The sequence below is a fragment of the Myodes glareolus genome, chromosome 2, assembly GCF_982192425.1.
Source record: "Myodes glareolus chromosome 2, mMyoGla1.1, whole genome shotgun sequence".
Taxonomy (NCBI): domain Eukaryota; kingdom Metazoa; phylum Chordata; class Mammalia; order Rodentia; family Cricetidae; genus Myodes; species Myodes glareolus.
Window position 1 is genome coordinate 97,142,333 of NC_142027.1, and position 15,050 is coordinate 97,157,382.

Below are 15,050 nucleotides of genomic sequence, written 5' to 3' on the forward strand. Positions count from 1 at the left end.
TTAGGATCTTGGGCCCGTATGGGAAACATGACATCACACAGATACCTCAGGGTGACAAACCCCACCCAAATGTTAACACCTGCCTGAAAAAAGCCACTTCTTCAAGGGCAAGTGGCCACTTTCCCCAGTTCCAAGTAGGACACCATTTTGCAGGCCTCAGAGTACTTCGTGTACCTGTGTGCTAACACTCTTGTCATCCAAGCCAAATGTGGCCAAGGTTTACAGAAGTGCTCTGGTTGGCCAAAGGGTAAGGGTAGCCCTCTGAGGTTATACGGGTCTTTCTGGTCGTGTATTCTGGCTTTGTCTATACTATACTCTCAGGACATGTGCTATCTGGCCTCATCTCATCCCATGCTCCTTGCCTACAACCACAGTAGGGTATGAAGTCTCTGATGACACCCACTGCCCAGTGTCACCACTTCTAATGTCAAATTGTAAACAAAAGTAAACCTTTCCTTTTTTTAAAAAAAAATATTTTTTGAGACAGAATCTCTATATAACTCCGGGTGTATTAGAATTTGCTGTGTAGATAGAAAAGGTTGTCCTCAAGGTCCTGTCTCTTGAGGTCTAAGGCATGCCACCGGTAACACCCAGATAAACATTCTTTTCTTTCTTTCCTTCCCTCCCTCCCTCCCTCCCTCCCTCCCTTCCTTCCTTCCTTCCTTTCTCTCTTTTTTTTTCTTTTTCTTTTTGAGACAAGGTTTCTCTGTGTAACAGTCCTGGCTGTCCTGGGAGTCTTTTTGTAGGCCATGACTGGCCTCAAACTCACAGAGAGCCACCTGCCTCTGCCCCGCAAATGCTGGGATTAAAGACCGGCGCCACCACCCAGCAAACTTTTCTTTACGTTGCTTTTGTCAACATATTTTGTCACAGCAGCGGGAAATGTAAGACAACATTCAGAGTCATCTCGAGGTGAACCTACAAGGCTGCAGTGTGTGCCAGGTGCCCAGGCAGGAGCGCACCCTGACTTAGGAAGACGGGTAAATGGGGTGTGTGGGTGACATGTAGAGTCATGTAAGGAGGGTGGCCTGCAGGCTGTGCTTTCACAGACATCAAGCCATGGGAGGTGTTCCATGGGAAGCGTGTAAACTGAAGCCATTGAAATGTGGCCCAGCCAGGGGTTCCCCTAAGGTCCAGTAAGGTCAGTACCTATAAAATCTGGGGTGAACCTGGCAACCACAGGCACTTTTGCTGGTGGCAACTGTGAGAGCTTCCTTGGGGAGGGCACTGCTGAAGGCAGAGCTGTGCTCAGGCTCAGCTTCCCAGAAGTGGTTGGCTTATTGACTTGTGTTGAGAAGTGTTTGCATTTGTGACCACATAGAAAGACTTCCTTTTACCCACCTCACCCCCCCCCCCCGCTGCACCACCAGCCTCCCCAGGCTGAGGGCTGAGAAGAGACCTGAGGTCCTCCCCCTTCCCCCAGCCTCGTCCTTTAGGCTCCCTTTCCGCCACCTGCCCCTGATATTCAAGGTGCCTTCTGCTTGCTACTCAAGAGGATGTTGTCTAGTTTTCCCCTCGAGTCAGAAGGACAAACTCCACCTTGGTGGGACATGGCTGCCAGCGGGTGTCTGAGCTTCCTGCTCGGGGTCTGGGACACAGTCTGCCTCCTGAGCTCTTCTACTTTGTGTTTTCTGGACCTACACAACTCCAACCCTCTCCTCTCTGACCTGAGCTGTGGTAACCATAAGTATTGTGTTCAGCTATTCCTGGGTGAAGCCATTGATTCAAGGTAGTTTTGAACGTGGAGCTTTACTGTTAACAGTAAAGGGCTGAGGGCTCCTGCCCTAAGCCTCCATCTTGCCTAGGGGTTTCTTCGCTAAGCTTATGTAGAGAGTTGGGAGAAAGATAGCTTTAATCATGGCCAAGTTGGAACTAGGATGGTCATTGATTCTGCAGCTCCTTTGACAGGCATGCTGATGTCATACTAAGGTCACTGGAGGTTCCTGGTGAAGGAAACTTACAAGTCTTAGAAGGCTTCTTGTTTCTCTTCCTTGACAGCTCACTTTAGTACACAGGAAATAAAGCAAAAAGCAGATTTGGTAGAGACAGACCAGCCTACTTAGTAGCTTCCCCATGGCCCTGCTTGTCCTGATGTAATAGCGGCCTCTGTAAGCATTGCAGCTTGGATGGAAAGGGAGGGATCCTGGCAGTTGGGAACCAAGGAATACCAGAAAGTCACCATAAGCCTAGCAGCTTGCAGCCCTACTCTAGAAGGGAAAGGCTTCCCCAGTGCAAGTGTTCTGCTCTGGCAGGGGAGGCTTTCCTCAGCAAAGTTGTTACAGTTTCTGTTGAAGTCCAGTGTAACAACTTGGCTCTGCTAGGGGAACGTTACAGTATTGCTAGGTTTCCCCGGGTCTGGCAGAAACCTCTTTCAGAAGATTTTTTTGGGAGGGAAGAATGGAGGAGGTCGATTCCCTCTGCCAGGGTGGGAAAATGGCAGCTGCAAACTGAACAGGTGCAGGGCTTCTTTCTATAGGACTTCTTAGGGGCAGGGTTTTTCCAGGGTGAAGATTTTCAGGAAGGCAACTGGTGGAATTTCAATCCCAAATTTTGAACAAACTCAGAGATTGGCTGGGTTTTGTGCTCAGGGATTGGCGAGTTTTGTGTTCAGGGATTAGTTGGATTTTGTGCTTACTTGGTCAGGGTCAGAGTGTGTTTCTTTGGCTCTGTTTCAGGCCCAAAGTGTGTTTCTTTCGCTGGCCTTTTTAGTCTTTTGGCTCTGGTTTCAGGACCAGGGTGTGTTTCTTTCACTGGCTCTGGTTTCAGGTCCAAAGTGTGTTTCTTTGGCTCTGCTTTCTGGGCCTAAGTATGTTTCTTTCACTGGCTCCAGGTTCATGGCCAGGGTGTGTTTCTGTGGCTGTCCCTTTTACCCTTCGGTCTCCATTTGTCAGTCTTGACTCCACGGTCTGGACTTTTCCCTCTTGGGAGCCAGTAAACTTCTGGAGTTGAATTCATACCCTGGGCACCCCTGAGTTGAATTCATACCCTGGGCACCCCTAGTTCCTCTGGGCACCTCAGTTCCTCTCCATCCCTTAACAGAGCTTCTGAGTTTCACTTTGTATCTCCAATGTCTTCATCATATCAGAGACCTTGGTTGTTCCTTCTGCTCCCACCTCTCCAATATTTCCTGCAACCAACTCCTTTCCCTAGGTCTCCAGTCCATTTCCACTGGTCTTTGCCTACATCTTGCACTCTGCAGGAGATGTTGATGGCACACCACAGGACAAGGCCCGGGAGGGGTGTCCTTGGCTTCAGTCCGAGGCCAGTGTGTGACCCAGGGCCTTTGCTGGGGCCCCTTCCCTCCAGGGCCTGGCGGCTCCAGTGCTGTCTGGCGAGGCGGGTGGAAAGGCGCACACCAGGACTCCTTCTCGGACTCCTGCAGCTCCTTCCTCCCGCAGCGCTGCCCCGGCCTCCACCAACTTCGCCCGGAGTTCGTGCGTGGCCAGGTGGGGGCGGGGGCCGAGCAAAGGGGCGGAGGCGCGGCCGGAGGGTGGGGTCTGGTGCGCGGGGCGGGCGCTGCCGCCTGGCCGGCCGCGCTGGCCCAGGATCAGGGAGCCGATGTGGAATTTCCTGCCCGGCCCGGCGCCCCTCCTGCCGCCCCCCGCCCGGCCTCGCACTCCGCTTCCGGCCGCCCTCGCCGCGGCCGCACCCGCGCCCGCGCCCACCCGCGCCTGCCCCGCGCCTCATGGAGGGCGCAGGGTCCCGGGGGGCCGGGCCGGCGCGGTGCCAGGGAGCCCGAGGGCCGCCGCCGCCGCTGCTGCTGCTCTGGCTGCTGCCCGCTCTCGCGGCGTCCCAGGAGTTGAACCCGCGAGGCCGCAACGTGTGCCGCGCGCCCGGGTAGGAGCTGGGCCTGGCCGAGGCTTGGGGCGCGAAGCGGGCTGGGGGTAACGGCGCCCCTTTGCGGTCCGGGGTATCCAGGACCTCGCTAAACTGGTCACGCGAGTCCCTCGGGCCTCCCTCGCGACTTAGGCTCGGTTCCAGGCCGAGCCTGGGCCCCCGGGGTGCATAGGAGGGCCGACTGGACCAGAGATCACCTGAGGGGGTAACGGAACGCTGTGGGCCCCCAGAGGTGGTACTGTGTAGTGTCCAAAAATGTCAGGAAAAACCAGAAAAGAACTACTCTTGAGACCAAGGAAGGGCATTCCGAGGGAGGGAACAGCATGTGCACAGACAGGCTCCAGGAGCCAGTGGCTTGAGCCTGGAATGGGGGCAAGAAGGGTGAAGGAGCAAGCTGGGCACTGGGAAAGGCTTTGAGACTTGAAAGGATGGATTTGTCTTGGTTCTTGGGCGCGGAGTGGGAGGAGGGTGGTGGTGGAAGTGAGCACGGAAAAGCCGGAGCTCGCGTTGGACCAGAAACCGGAGTGGTGAGGACAATGATGGATGCGCGGTGGGAGGACGTGGAAACCCCTGTGGGCTCCTAGGACGGACACTGGGTGCGCGGAGGTGGGTGTCTGAGCGGATCTTGCTGGGGAAGCCGGTGTGGGACAGGCCCAGCCAGAGGCGGTGGAGCCCGGAGCCTGTGCCGAGGGTGAAGAGCGACGCCGCGGAGTTGGCGCAGAAGCCCAGGGACCTGTCGGCTGGTCAGATCCACGACGCCCTCAAGTCATCTCTGCACAGAGCCGAGGAACCCGCGGTGGGGCGCCTCTGCGGGTGCTGGGGAGACTGCGTTGACATTCCATGCTGGGGCCCCCGGTTGTGCTCTGGGTCTAAGGTCCCCCGGGGGTGCGAAACGTCAGCCAGGGTTTCGGAGGGTCAAAGTAGACAGGGGGCTGCAAGCTGACCGCGCGGGTTTCCGAAATCGGATCGAGATGCGGTAGACCACTCCCGACTGTGAGCCCCGCCTCGGAGGCGGGGCCCGCCTGGCTAGCCATCTGCTTCGCATCGCCGCCGCCGCCGCCGCCGTCGCCTCCTCCCGGGCCTCCCCGGCCCCAGGAATGTAGCGGCAGAAGCAGGCGGGGCGATGCCTGGGGAGGGCGGTCAGCCCGCACCAGGCCTTCTCCTCCTCCGACGGGCGGGCTCGGGTGGTGGGTGAAGCTGGAGTGGGGGAACCCTTGGCCTCCAATATTCCCGCCGACCGAGCTCAGCAGGAGGTGGGCTGTTTTGGTAACACACACCCGCGATGGATTTGCCTTCATACCCTGGCGACACACTGTCCCAGCTGTCTGTTTAACAAATACTTGAATTTTCTGGGTGTTTCTCCATCTCCGTTAAGTAGTGTTGGATGGACTTCAGCTCCTGGTGCTGGAGTTGGGGGGTAGGTTGCCGTGACTGTGTATGGAGTGTTTGTGGGAAGAACGGTCTCTGGACTGTGCTCACCCGAGTCTGGACCATCCTTGTGGTTTTAATGAATGAGGTCCAGGAGGGAGAGGTGCGAGCTCAGCCAGTACGTCATGTTGTGCACGCTGTGCTGGGCCTGTTAGTGCAGGGGCTCTGCCCCAGAGACCAGTGCCTTGTGTACCAAGTGGTTATTGAGTTGGGAGTGCCTTTTCTTTAGCATGATCAGGGGAGACCCACCATAATGAGCACAGGCTTACAGGAGAGAAGGAGGCAATCCTGAAGGTATTTGAGACACAGCTCACCCTACACCCCTCCCCCTTCTAGAAGTTTCCTTGGAAGCTCTGCAGATGCTGGGGAAGGGTGTGGGGAGGATGCTGAAGAGATGCCAAGGCCACAGGAGGTGTGTCCAGTTCTCTAAAAATGAGGCCCCTTTTCTTAGAGGGGATACCTAACCAGGTAAGGATGCACTCTGAGGCAGGGGATGAGCTAGTTAGGAGATGAAAGGTGGCTCTCTGGAGGCTGGAAAAGAGAGCAGACCTATTTCTTAGTCTGGTGTGAGCATGGTCCCAGCTTCACAGCATGGCAAGCATGGAAGGGGCCCCGAGGCCACCTGCGACAGAGGAGACAGAATACAGAGGAGGTTGGCTCCTGAGCTCTCTAGGTTGTGATGTCATCCAGTGGGCAGTTGCATTAACAAATCTAGCTTTGAGGGGGCAGGCCACACTGGAGCAGATCCCATAGCACGACTCCTTACCTAGTGGGAACTGGGAGAGCTCTCTGGAGAAGCTGGCATGGACAGGACAGAGAAGAGCCGTGTCTGGGGCAAGAGGAGAGCCAGATGTGTGGGAACCCAGAGGAGGGGTAGCTGCAGAAGCTTTCTTGCTTGGATCTGGGAGTGACCAGGGACAGATATAGATCTAATGAGAGGGCTCTAAAGTGGGGGAAATGAGCTGGTTGCCACACAGCAATGGTAGCGGCCTCCAGAGCATTGACCTGTAGCACCGCACACTTCTCATTCGTCAAGGTAGTGCTCACTCCAATAGCCATCCTCATCTGCAGTGATGATCCCTGCTAGAATGCACGACACTTGTCTTGGTGAACAGGAATGGGCTTGGGTCTGCTGCTAGCTGTAGTCAAAGGCCTCACGTACCAGTAACCTGCTCCCATTACTGTAAATTGCCCTGCGTAGACAAGGAACTTCTCTGAGCTGCAGGGTTTTGTTTTGGTTTCTGGTTTTGGTTTTTGTTTTTCGAGACAGGGCTTCTCTGTAGCTTTGGAGCCTGTCCTGGAACTACCTCTTGTAGACCAGGCTGGCCTCAAACTCACAGAGATCCGCCTGCCTCTGCCTCCCAAGTGCTGGGATTAAAGGTGTGCGCCACCACCACCCGGCTAGCTGCAGGTTCTTTAAACAGTGGGACTTGAAGCTGCTGGACTGTGTGTAAAGGAACATGCCGCCAAGGATGATGATCTGAGTCCAATTGCCAGAACCCTCTTGGTGGAAGGAGAAAATCGACCTCAAGTTGTCCTCAATCTTCACATGCACAAAGTGGTTTATATGCTCGCTCTCTCTCTCTCTCTCTCTCTCTCTCTCACACACACACACACACACACACACACACACACAGGTGGAGGGAGATAAATGTATGTTTGTGTGTTTGTTTGTTTTAAAGAATGGGACCCATGGGATCTGACAAGAGGAAAGAGCTTAAGATGCTTGCAGTTTGTTGGTTACTGCAGTCTGCTTTCCCACATATGCTGACCCACCGTAAACACCATTGAGTGTGGCCCTAGATCCAGACTCCCAAGAGCTGTGTTCTAGGCCAGCCAGGGAGGACAGGACTGAGTGGTTCTGGGCTCCCACCAGGCCACCTGGCAATTGTGAAGAAGCGCTATCTGGAGAGTCTGGTCTAGAGCCAGGTGGAAGTGAGACATGGGCCTGTGGACCCGGGTCCCTCTGAGAAGGGATCCTTGGCATCCCTGGGGCAAGGTGGGTGGGCCAGTGTGGACAACAAAAACAGGCATGTTTTGTTTTCTGTGGTTTACACTTGTATCTGTGGAAATATGCAAAGCTTGGGTTCCCCTAGTTTAAGGTTTTATGGGCCCTGTCCCTAAGGTCCCAAATTTGATCTGGGGAAGAACAGAACTCTTTGGCTGGGCACGGGGCCTTTTGAGGCATCTGGATCCTATCTACAATATGACTATTACCCCCAAACTGGTCTGGGGCAGTGTGGGCTTTCCTTTCAATCTGCCCCCAGACCCTGCGGGGTTCTAAATTCCCTAGCCTCAGAGGAAGCACGCTTGTTTCCTCTAAACTGTAAATGGATGCTGCATTTCTGTAGGATGGAGGTAAAACTCTGGAGCTCAGGATTCTCTGGGGAGCTATGGCTTCAGTGACTGTCCCTTCTACTGTAATGGGTACACCCAAACTCAATTCCAAGGCACCCTCCCTGGCTTCTTTTGACAGGGCTTTCACACCAGAAGCCTTTCCAGGATGAACCACCCTGAAATGATGCAGTCAGAAATTCTGGGGTGTAGCTCAAGCTTTCGCCGTCAGCAGAAGTCCCCTGAAAAACAGACATAGCATGCACTTTGTAAGGTCAAATAAACAAGAGTAAAACATTAAATACAGCTAGATACTCCAGCCCACCTGCCTCAGTTTACTTTGACCCCCATGTGTGGTTCCCCTGGCCTACAACAAGGTTCCCAGGTGTCTGCCTCCAGGAAACCCCTCTGGGAGAACTCTGCAGGGTCTACACTGGCGCCATCCTCTCCTCAAGGATGCTCGGCCACCCTGGGTTTTAGCCCCACGTGCCCTCAGGCCCATCTGGCAATCCAAATGTCGCATTTGGATCCCTAACACCCATCTGGCTAGGCCCCCAAGCCTGAGAACCGTGCTCCACCTTCAAAAAGATCGTGAGAGGCAGGTGACTCCCTACTCCTACTCACAGTGGCCCCTTCTTGGCCTCACTGCCTCCTATTTCTTACCCTTGAGGCAGATGGGCTGGAGGAGCCCCTGTAGATGACAGCTCTTGGAGGTGTGAGCTCTTGGGGTCTTGCTCTTTGCTCCTTTTGCTCCTTTTGTATGCGCTTCTGGCAGCGGAGAAGTGTTAGTTCGCTCGCCTACCACTGTCTGACAGGCAGCAGGCTTGGGTATCCAACCATCTCCCTAAGGCAGGACACCGCGAAGGCTAGAGAAGGAGTGTAGGGAAAAGGGCTTCGGACTCAGGCGTCCTCTGCTTCAAGTTCCCAGGTGCTCACGTGCTGCGCTGGCTGGAGGCAGTTGGGGGATGAGTGTGGGATCGGTGAGTGGGACTTTCTGGGGTCGGGGGGGGGGGGGACGGGCAGGGTGGAGGTGGAAAGAGCATGTGCTGCAGCTCAGTCCTTCTTGTTTGCAGCGGTGTGTGAAGGAAATTCTACGTGCTCAGAAAACGAGGTGTGCGTGCGGCCAGGCGAGTGCCGCTGCCGGCATGGCTACTTCGGCGCCAACTGCGACACTAGTGAGCACGGGGCGAGGTGGGGTTGGGTGTTGGACAGCTTGGAGGGAAACTAGAGAGATTACAAGGAGGCAGATTGGGGTTGGATTGGCTTTGGGTGGGTTGCTATGGTAGAGCAGAGGATGGGGTGTATGCAGGCTAACAACTAAATTATCGCCCCGCGCCCCGGGTTCTTGCAGAGTGCCCGCGCCAGTTCTGGGGCCCCGACTGCAAGGAGAGGTGCAGTTGTCACCCTCACGGACAGTGCGAGGACGTGACCGGACAGTGTACGTGTCACGCGCGCCGCTGGGGTGCGCGCTGCGAGCATGCGTGCCAGTGCCAGCATGGCACGTGCCACCCGCGGAGCGGCGCGTGCCGCTGCGAGCCGGGCTGGTGGGGTGCGCAATGCGCTAGCGCATGCTACTGCAGCGCTACATCACGGTGCGATCCACAGACCGGCGCCTGCCTGTGCCATGCGGGCTGGTGGGGCCGCAGCTGCAACAACCAGTGCGCCTGCAACTCGTCGCCCTGCGAGCAGCAGAGCGGCCGCTGCCAGTGTCGCGAGCACACGTTCGGTGCTCGCTGCGATCGCTATTGCCAGTGCTTTCGTGGTCGGTGCCACCCGGTAGACGGCACGTGCGCCTGCGATCCGGGCTACCGGGGCAAGTATTGTCGCGAGCCATGCCCCGCTGGCTTCTATGGCCTGGGCTGTCGCCGGAGGTAAGCGTGGGGGCCCGGTAGGTAGCGGGAAGACGGAGGGGTGAGGTAGAGCTCCATCCGGCTCAGCTTCCTGACCCTTCCCTAGGTGTGGCCAGTGCAAGGGCCAGCAGCCCTGCACTGTAGCTGATGGCCGTTGTGTGACGTGCGAACCCGGCTGGAACGGAACCAAATGTGACCAACCCTGCGCCGCCGGTTTCTATGGCGAGGGTTGCGGCCACCGCTGTCCACCCTGCCGCGACGGGCACGCCTGCAACCATGTCACTGGCAAGTGTACGCGCTGCAATGCGGGCTGGATTGGCGACCGGTGAGCAGCCCGCGCTTATTTCGGCCCAGACACGCAGATCCCTGGTCCTGGTTTCCACACAGTCCCTGAACGGTGGGTTCTGTAGGTTCTGTGGCCTTTGGCTTACATTTCAACTCACACCTCCTGTCTTGATACCAAGGTGCGAGACCAAGTGCAGTAATGGTACTTACGGGGAGGACTGTGCCTTCGTGTGCTCTGACTGCGGCAGCGGCCACTGTGACTTCCAGTCCGGGCGCTGCCTTTGCAGCCCTGGTGTTCACGGACCTCAGTGAGTAGGGCCCTGCAGAGGGATAGGGAATTCGTACCCTACACTAGGGCCTCCAGCCAGACCTCAGGGATACTCCAGGGAGTGACAGCAAGCACTTTAGGGCAGAATCTGATTTGGAGCCTATCCTCAGACTGCAATCTGGCCAAAAGGCATCCTGATACACAGATAGGGTGTAGAGGAGTCAGTGGTCTGAACTGTGATCTCTATTTTCCACTCGCACAATGGTCAGTCCCTGGTAACCACGACTTCCTCCGGGAGATAGCACACACATACATTTCCAAACTGTGGTTATCAAGTGAGTGCTCTCCCTCAGGTGGGGGTGGATTTCAGCCTCTAGAGAGTGTAGTCAAGGGCTTGTCTAGAGCACCCGGGACCAGCCATCAGTGGCGGCCGGTGCAGGGGAAGGAGGCATTCTGGAGAGCCACCGCGGCCCTTCTTGACTGCAAAACTTTGCAGCTGTAATATAACGTGCCCGGCCGGGCTCCATGGCGTGGACTGCGCCCAGGCTTGCAGCTGTCACGAGGAATCATGCGACCCGGTCACCGGTGCCTGCCACCTGGGTGAGTGGGTGAAGAACGTCGGGCCAGGGAATGAAGTGGGGTGCGTGATCCTGCGCTGAGCCGCTGCTCCCCCACAGAGACCAATCAGCGCAAAGGTGTGATGGGCGCCGGCGCGCTGCTCACGCTGCTCCTCGGCCTGCTGCTTTCGCTGCTCGGCTGCTGCTGCGCCTGCCGGGGCAAGGACCCGGCCCGCCGGTGAGGCCCCAAGCCAGTCCCCACCCACCGCTTGGTTTAGGTCGCACGCTCTCAGTGACAGGGTGTGCTTCTTGAATCCAGACCTCACCCCCCGGGGCAGAGCGCGTCCCTCTCTTTCTTCCCGCCCTCCCTTTTCTGTTCCCACCGAGACTGAACCTCCCCTCCCAGTCCCGCCCCGCCCCGCCCCTTCGCTCAGGCCCCGCCCCCGCAGGGAACTCTCACTGGGAAGGAAGAAGGCACCTCAACGCCTTTGCGGGAGCTTCAGCCGCATCAGCATGAAGCTGCCCCGAATCCCGCTTCGCAGACAGAAGCTGCCCAAAGTCGTAGGTGAGAATGTAGGCTCTGGGACTCAAGAGTTTCTAGAAAATGGTGCACGGGGGTACAAGACTCCTTGTAGAAGTGGGGGTAAAGGAAGGGCGGATGCAGCTATGGGAGAGGTTGTAGGGGAAGGAAGAAAGTAGTGCTAGATGTGTGGGCAGATGTTGGGGGTATGCAGGAGGTGCAGAGCTGCAGGGGACATATATGTGTATGTGATGAAGCACACCCAACAGTTTGGTTGGCTCCCAACAGTTACTGAACCCTTCCTGGGGAAGGGCAGGCTGGTCCACTGCAGAGTCTCTAGTAGATGTTCACTGTGATGACAGGCAAATAGGCGGTTCCTTCCTTTAGGTAGCTTCCTTCTGAAGATTGGTGGGATAGTTCAGGCTCTTAGGAGGTCAAGGGGACAGCTTAAAAATGCTTTGGTTTATTCTAGCGGCATAACTCCTACAGACACAGGTATCAGGAAAGCCAGAGCCCAGCCCTTGTCTTGCCCCTGTCCATTTGAACTCTGGAGTCCTCTAGGCCAGGCCCCAGCAGGCAGAGTTCAGTGTTGGTTGGTGAACGTGGGGGCCTTTCCTGGCCACATGTGCTAGGGTCTCTATGATTTTCCGTACACTTAGTCTCCTTTTTCAGCCCCCAAGCAGACTGCATTGGGCTTGCATCTTTTTTTTTCCCCTGCTTCTTCTTTTTTTTTAAACTATCTTTTAAAATTCTTTTACTCATTTTATGTGTAAGGTATTTTGCCTTCATGTGTGTGTGCACCACTTGTACACTTGGTGCCTTTGGAGGCCAGAAGAGGACATCAGATCCTCTGGGCCTGGAGTTATAGATGGTACGAGCTACCGTGAGGGTCCCCGGAATGGAATCATCCAGGTCCTCTAGAAGAGCAGCCAGTGCTCTTAGCCATTCCTCCAGCCCGTTTTTGTTGTTGTTGTTGTTTGTTCGTTTTTTGATAAAGGGTCCCATAACTCAGCTATGTAGCCTAGGCTAGTCTCAAGCTCACAGTGACCCTCCTCCTCCCTCCGACTCTCAGGTGCTGGGTTGCAGGCGGCACCACCATGCCAGCTTCTTCCTGGGTTTGCTTGCTGCCACCCTTCAGCCCTGAGCTAAGGTGACTCAATTGAACCTCATGGCCCACCTGAAGCTTTCCTTAGGGACTGATCATGACCACATCGTTCACGTTAGGTACTTAACGGTACAGACTGGGAAAAGGCAGCATCCCTGGCAACTCTGCTTCACCCGTTTTTTCAGTGGCTCATCATGACCTAGACAACACACTCAACTGCAGTTTCCTGGAACCACCCTCAGGGCTGGAGCAGCCCTCTCCATCGTGGTCGTCCAGGGCTTCCTTCTCGTCCTTTGACAGCACAGATGAAGGCCCTGTGTACTGTGTGCCCCACGAGGGTGAGTGGTCCTGCGTGGGTATCCCTCCGGCACAGTGAAAGGCCTTGCTCTCTATGTTGGAGGTGGTGGTAAGGGTGGGATCAGGGCACCAAGAGACCAAGACCTAGGAGCTGTAGTCACAGGCCTCCAGCAAAAAGTTGAGTGCTTCTGCTCTGCTGGGGTGAAATCTCTTGTTCCTAGTCAGTCATATTAGCTTCTGGGACTGGACCTGGACAGGGAAGGGCAGAGGAGACAGAAACAGTATAGCTAGTGGGAAGGAACTGGCCGCTCCAACTTTGGTGCCAGTAGGTGACCTTCAGCAAGTGACTTTCCCTCAACATCAGAAACCTTACTTCTTAAAGGACATGAATCCGCTTAAAGTTGGATGGCTGTGGCCCCTGAGACTGGACTATGGTGGGGGAAGGGCACAAAGTCTGGAGCCTGAGCCCTGAAAAAGTATCCCTCATTCCCCAGCAGTCAGCTCACACCATGGGGGTTCCCACTAAGTTCATGGTAATGCAATGAAGCAGCAGGCATGCCTGAATGTCTGGACCACACAGAGACAGCTGGGCCTCGGCCGAGGGGGGGAGGGTCACGTGTGGAGGTTGGATCCACGCGCTATTCTTGGATGCTGTGACTCGCTTGTCCTTCCCTTGTTAGAGGCGACAGAGAGCCGAGACTCGGAAGCTCCTGCCGCGCTGGCTGAGGTGCCCGCTGCGTCCCTAGCGCCCACGAGCACCTCGGCGCCCGCGGAGGAGCCAGCCGCCCTCCCTGCATCCTCAGACAGCGAGCGCTCGGCGTCCAGCGTGGAGGGGCCCGGAGGAGCGCTGTACGCGCGTGTGGCCCGGCGCGAGGCCCGGCCGGCCCGGGCCCGAGGTGAGGCTGGGGGCTTGTCACTGTCTCCATCGCCCGAGCGCAGGAAACCGCCGCCACCCGACCCTGCCACCAAGCCTAAGGTGTCCTGGATCCACGGCAAGCAGGGCGCCGCCACCGCCGCCCCGTCGCCCCCGCCCGCAGGCCGCATGGCTGCGCCGAGCCCTGGCGGGAGGAAACGGACCCCCAGCAACACGTCGGTGCAGCCGCCGGGCCCGAGCGAGGAGGTCCCCGCCCCGGCCGCACCCTCGCCGCCCCGGGCGCGAGCGCGCGGCCGCGGCCCGGGTCTCTCGGAGCCCACGGACACGGGTGGCCCCCCGCGCAGCGCGCCCGAGGCCGCCTCCATGCTGGCAGCCGAGCTGCGCGACAAGACTCGCAGCCTGGGCCGCGCCGAGGGGCCGCCGGGATCGCGGGAGAAGCCACCGCCGCCGCAGAAGGCCAAGCGCTCCGTGCTCCCTGCCTCGACGGTCCGCGCGTCCCCGGCGTCGGAGGCCACGGCGCCCGAGAAGGCAGCGGCCGCTACGTCTGCGCCCGAGACCCCTCGGAAGAAGACCCCCATCCAGAAACCGCCTCGGAAGAAGAGCAGGGAGGCGGCGGGGGAGCCGAGCAGGCCGGGCGCGCCACCCGCAGCTTCCTAGGCTCGCAGGGCGCGAGCCACCGCGTTTCTCGGCGGCGTTTCCCGCGTGGCGGCAGCGAAGCATTTCATTGGCCCAAGCAGCTAGCGGCCGGCACGAGGCTGTTTCTGATTGGCCCGGGCTCCAGCAGCAGCTGCGGGCTTGGATCTGCTCTCAGGCCAGACAGACACTTAGCTGGCTACTCGCTCCCACTAGCTGTGTTGGGGAGTTTTCTAGCAATCTGCGTCTCATTGGCCATGGCTGGGAGAGCCTACAGACTTCATACTGGCCAAGAGCGTGCTTGGCTGGGCTAGCCTGTCATTGACTGACGCCTAGCGTGTCTGCCTCTCAGTTGCCAGGGCCTGGTGCCTATGGCTGTAGGGTCTTTTTCTTGAAAATAGCCTGAGGCTGCTTCCACGGACTGGGCTCCTGAGAATCTGGTTGACTCGAACCTGGGGAGGAGAGCTGGTCTCTGCCCCTCAGGAGGCTCAGTGCACCTTGGCCTGTCCCTTCCCCACCGACATCAGCCCTGGTCCCTCAGCTGTCAAGCTGGTTTTGATGGCCTCCCACCACCCCACGGTTGTGGGAACCCCAGGTGCGACTCTGATGGCCTTAGATGTATTTATAGGCCCCGGGCAGGGCTGCTTCCATCCCATCTGGCGCTTCCAGGATGGGTTCCTCCTAGCAGGGCCAAGCCAAAGCTTTCTTAATAAAATGCTTCTCCCCACTTTCTGTGCTCTGATTACTTCCTACATGAGGTTGTGGGCAAAGATGCCCCTTTGGAACCTGTATGTGACATCTTCTGGACTCCTCCAGTTAAGTGGAACCTTGGAGTCCCCAGTGTGGGTCCCCAGGAGCTATGTGAAAAGTGTACCAAGCTGGGCGGTGATGGCACACACCTTTAATCCCAGCACTCAGGAGGCAGGGGCAGGTGAATCTCTGTGAGTTGGAGGCCAACCTGGTCTACAAGAGCTAGTTCCAGGACAGGCTCCAAAACTACAGAGAAACCCTGTCTCGAAAAACCAAAAACTAAACAAACAAACAAAACAAAGAAATAAAGCA

The 15,050-nt window shown here is 57.1% G+C and overlaps 1 protein-coding gene across 2 annotated transcripts; it reads left to right on the top strand.

Moving 5' to 3' along the window:
• Nucleotides 1–3,566: 3,566 nt before the first annotated feature.
• Nucleotides 3,567–14,715, top strand: Scarf2 (scavenger receptor class F member 2). 2 transcript variants are annotated; one of them, XM_085684398.2, is made up of 11 exons: nucleotides 3,571–3,837; nucleotides 8,521–8,579; nucleotides 8,673–8,774; nucleotides 8,951–9,470; nucleotides 9,556–9,774; nucleotides 9,914–10,042; nucleotides 10,499–10,602; nucleotides 10,680–10,797; nucleotides 11,009–11,124; nucleotides 12,370–12,522; nucleotides 13,162–14,715. In XM_085684398.2, the coding sequence occupies exons 1-11, from the start codon at nucleotides 3,686–3,688 to the stop codon at nucleotides 14,010–14,012; spliced, it is 2,523 nt and encodes an 840-aa protein (XP_085540524.1). In that variant the 5' UTR covers nucleotides 3,571–3,685; the 3' UTR covers nucleotides 14,013–14,715. The 2 variants fall into 2 exon arrangements, with proteins under 2 accessions (XP_085540525.1, XP_085540524.1); XM_085684399.2 differs by lacking the exons at nucleotides 10,680–10,797; nucleotides 11,009–11,124 and having other exon boundaries at nucleotides 3,567–3,837.
• The last annotated feature ends 335 nt before the right edge of the window (nucleotides 14,716–15,050 follow it).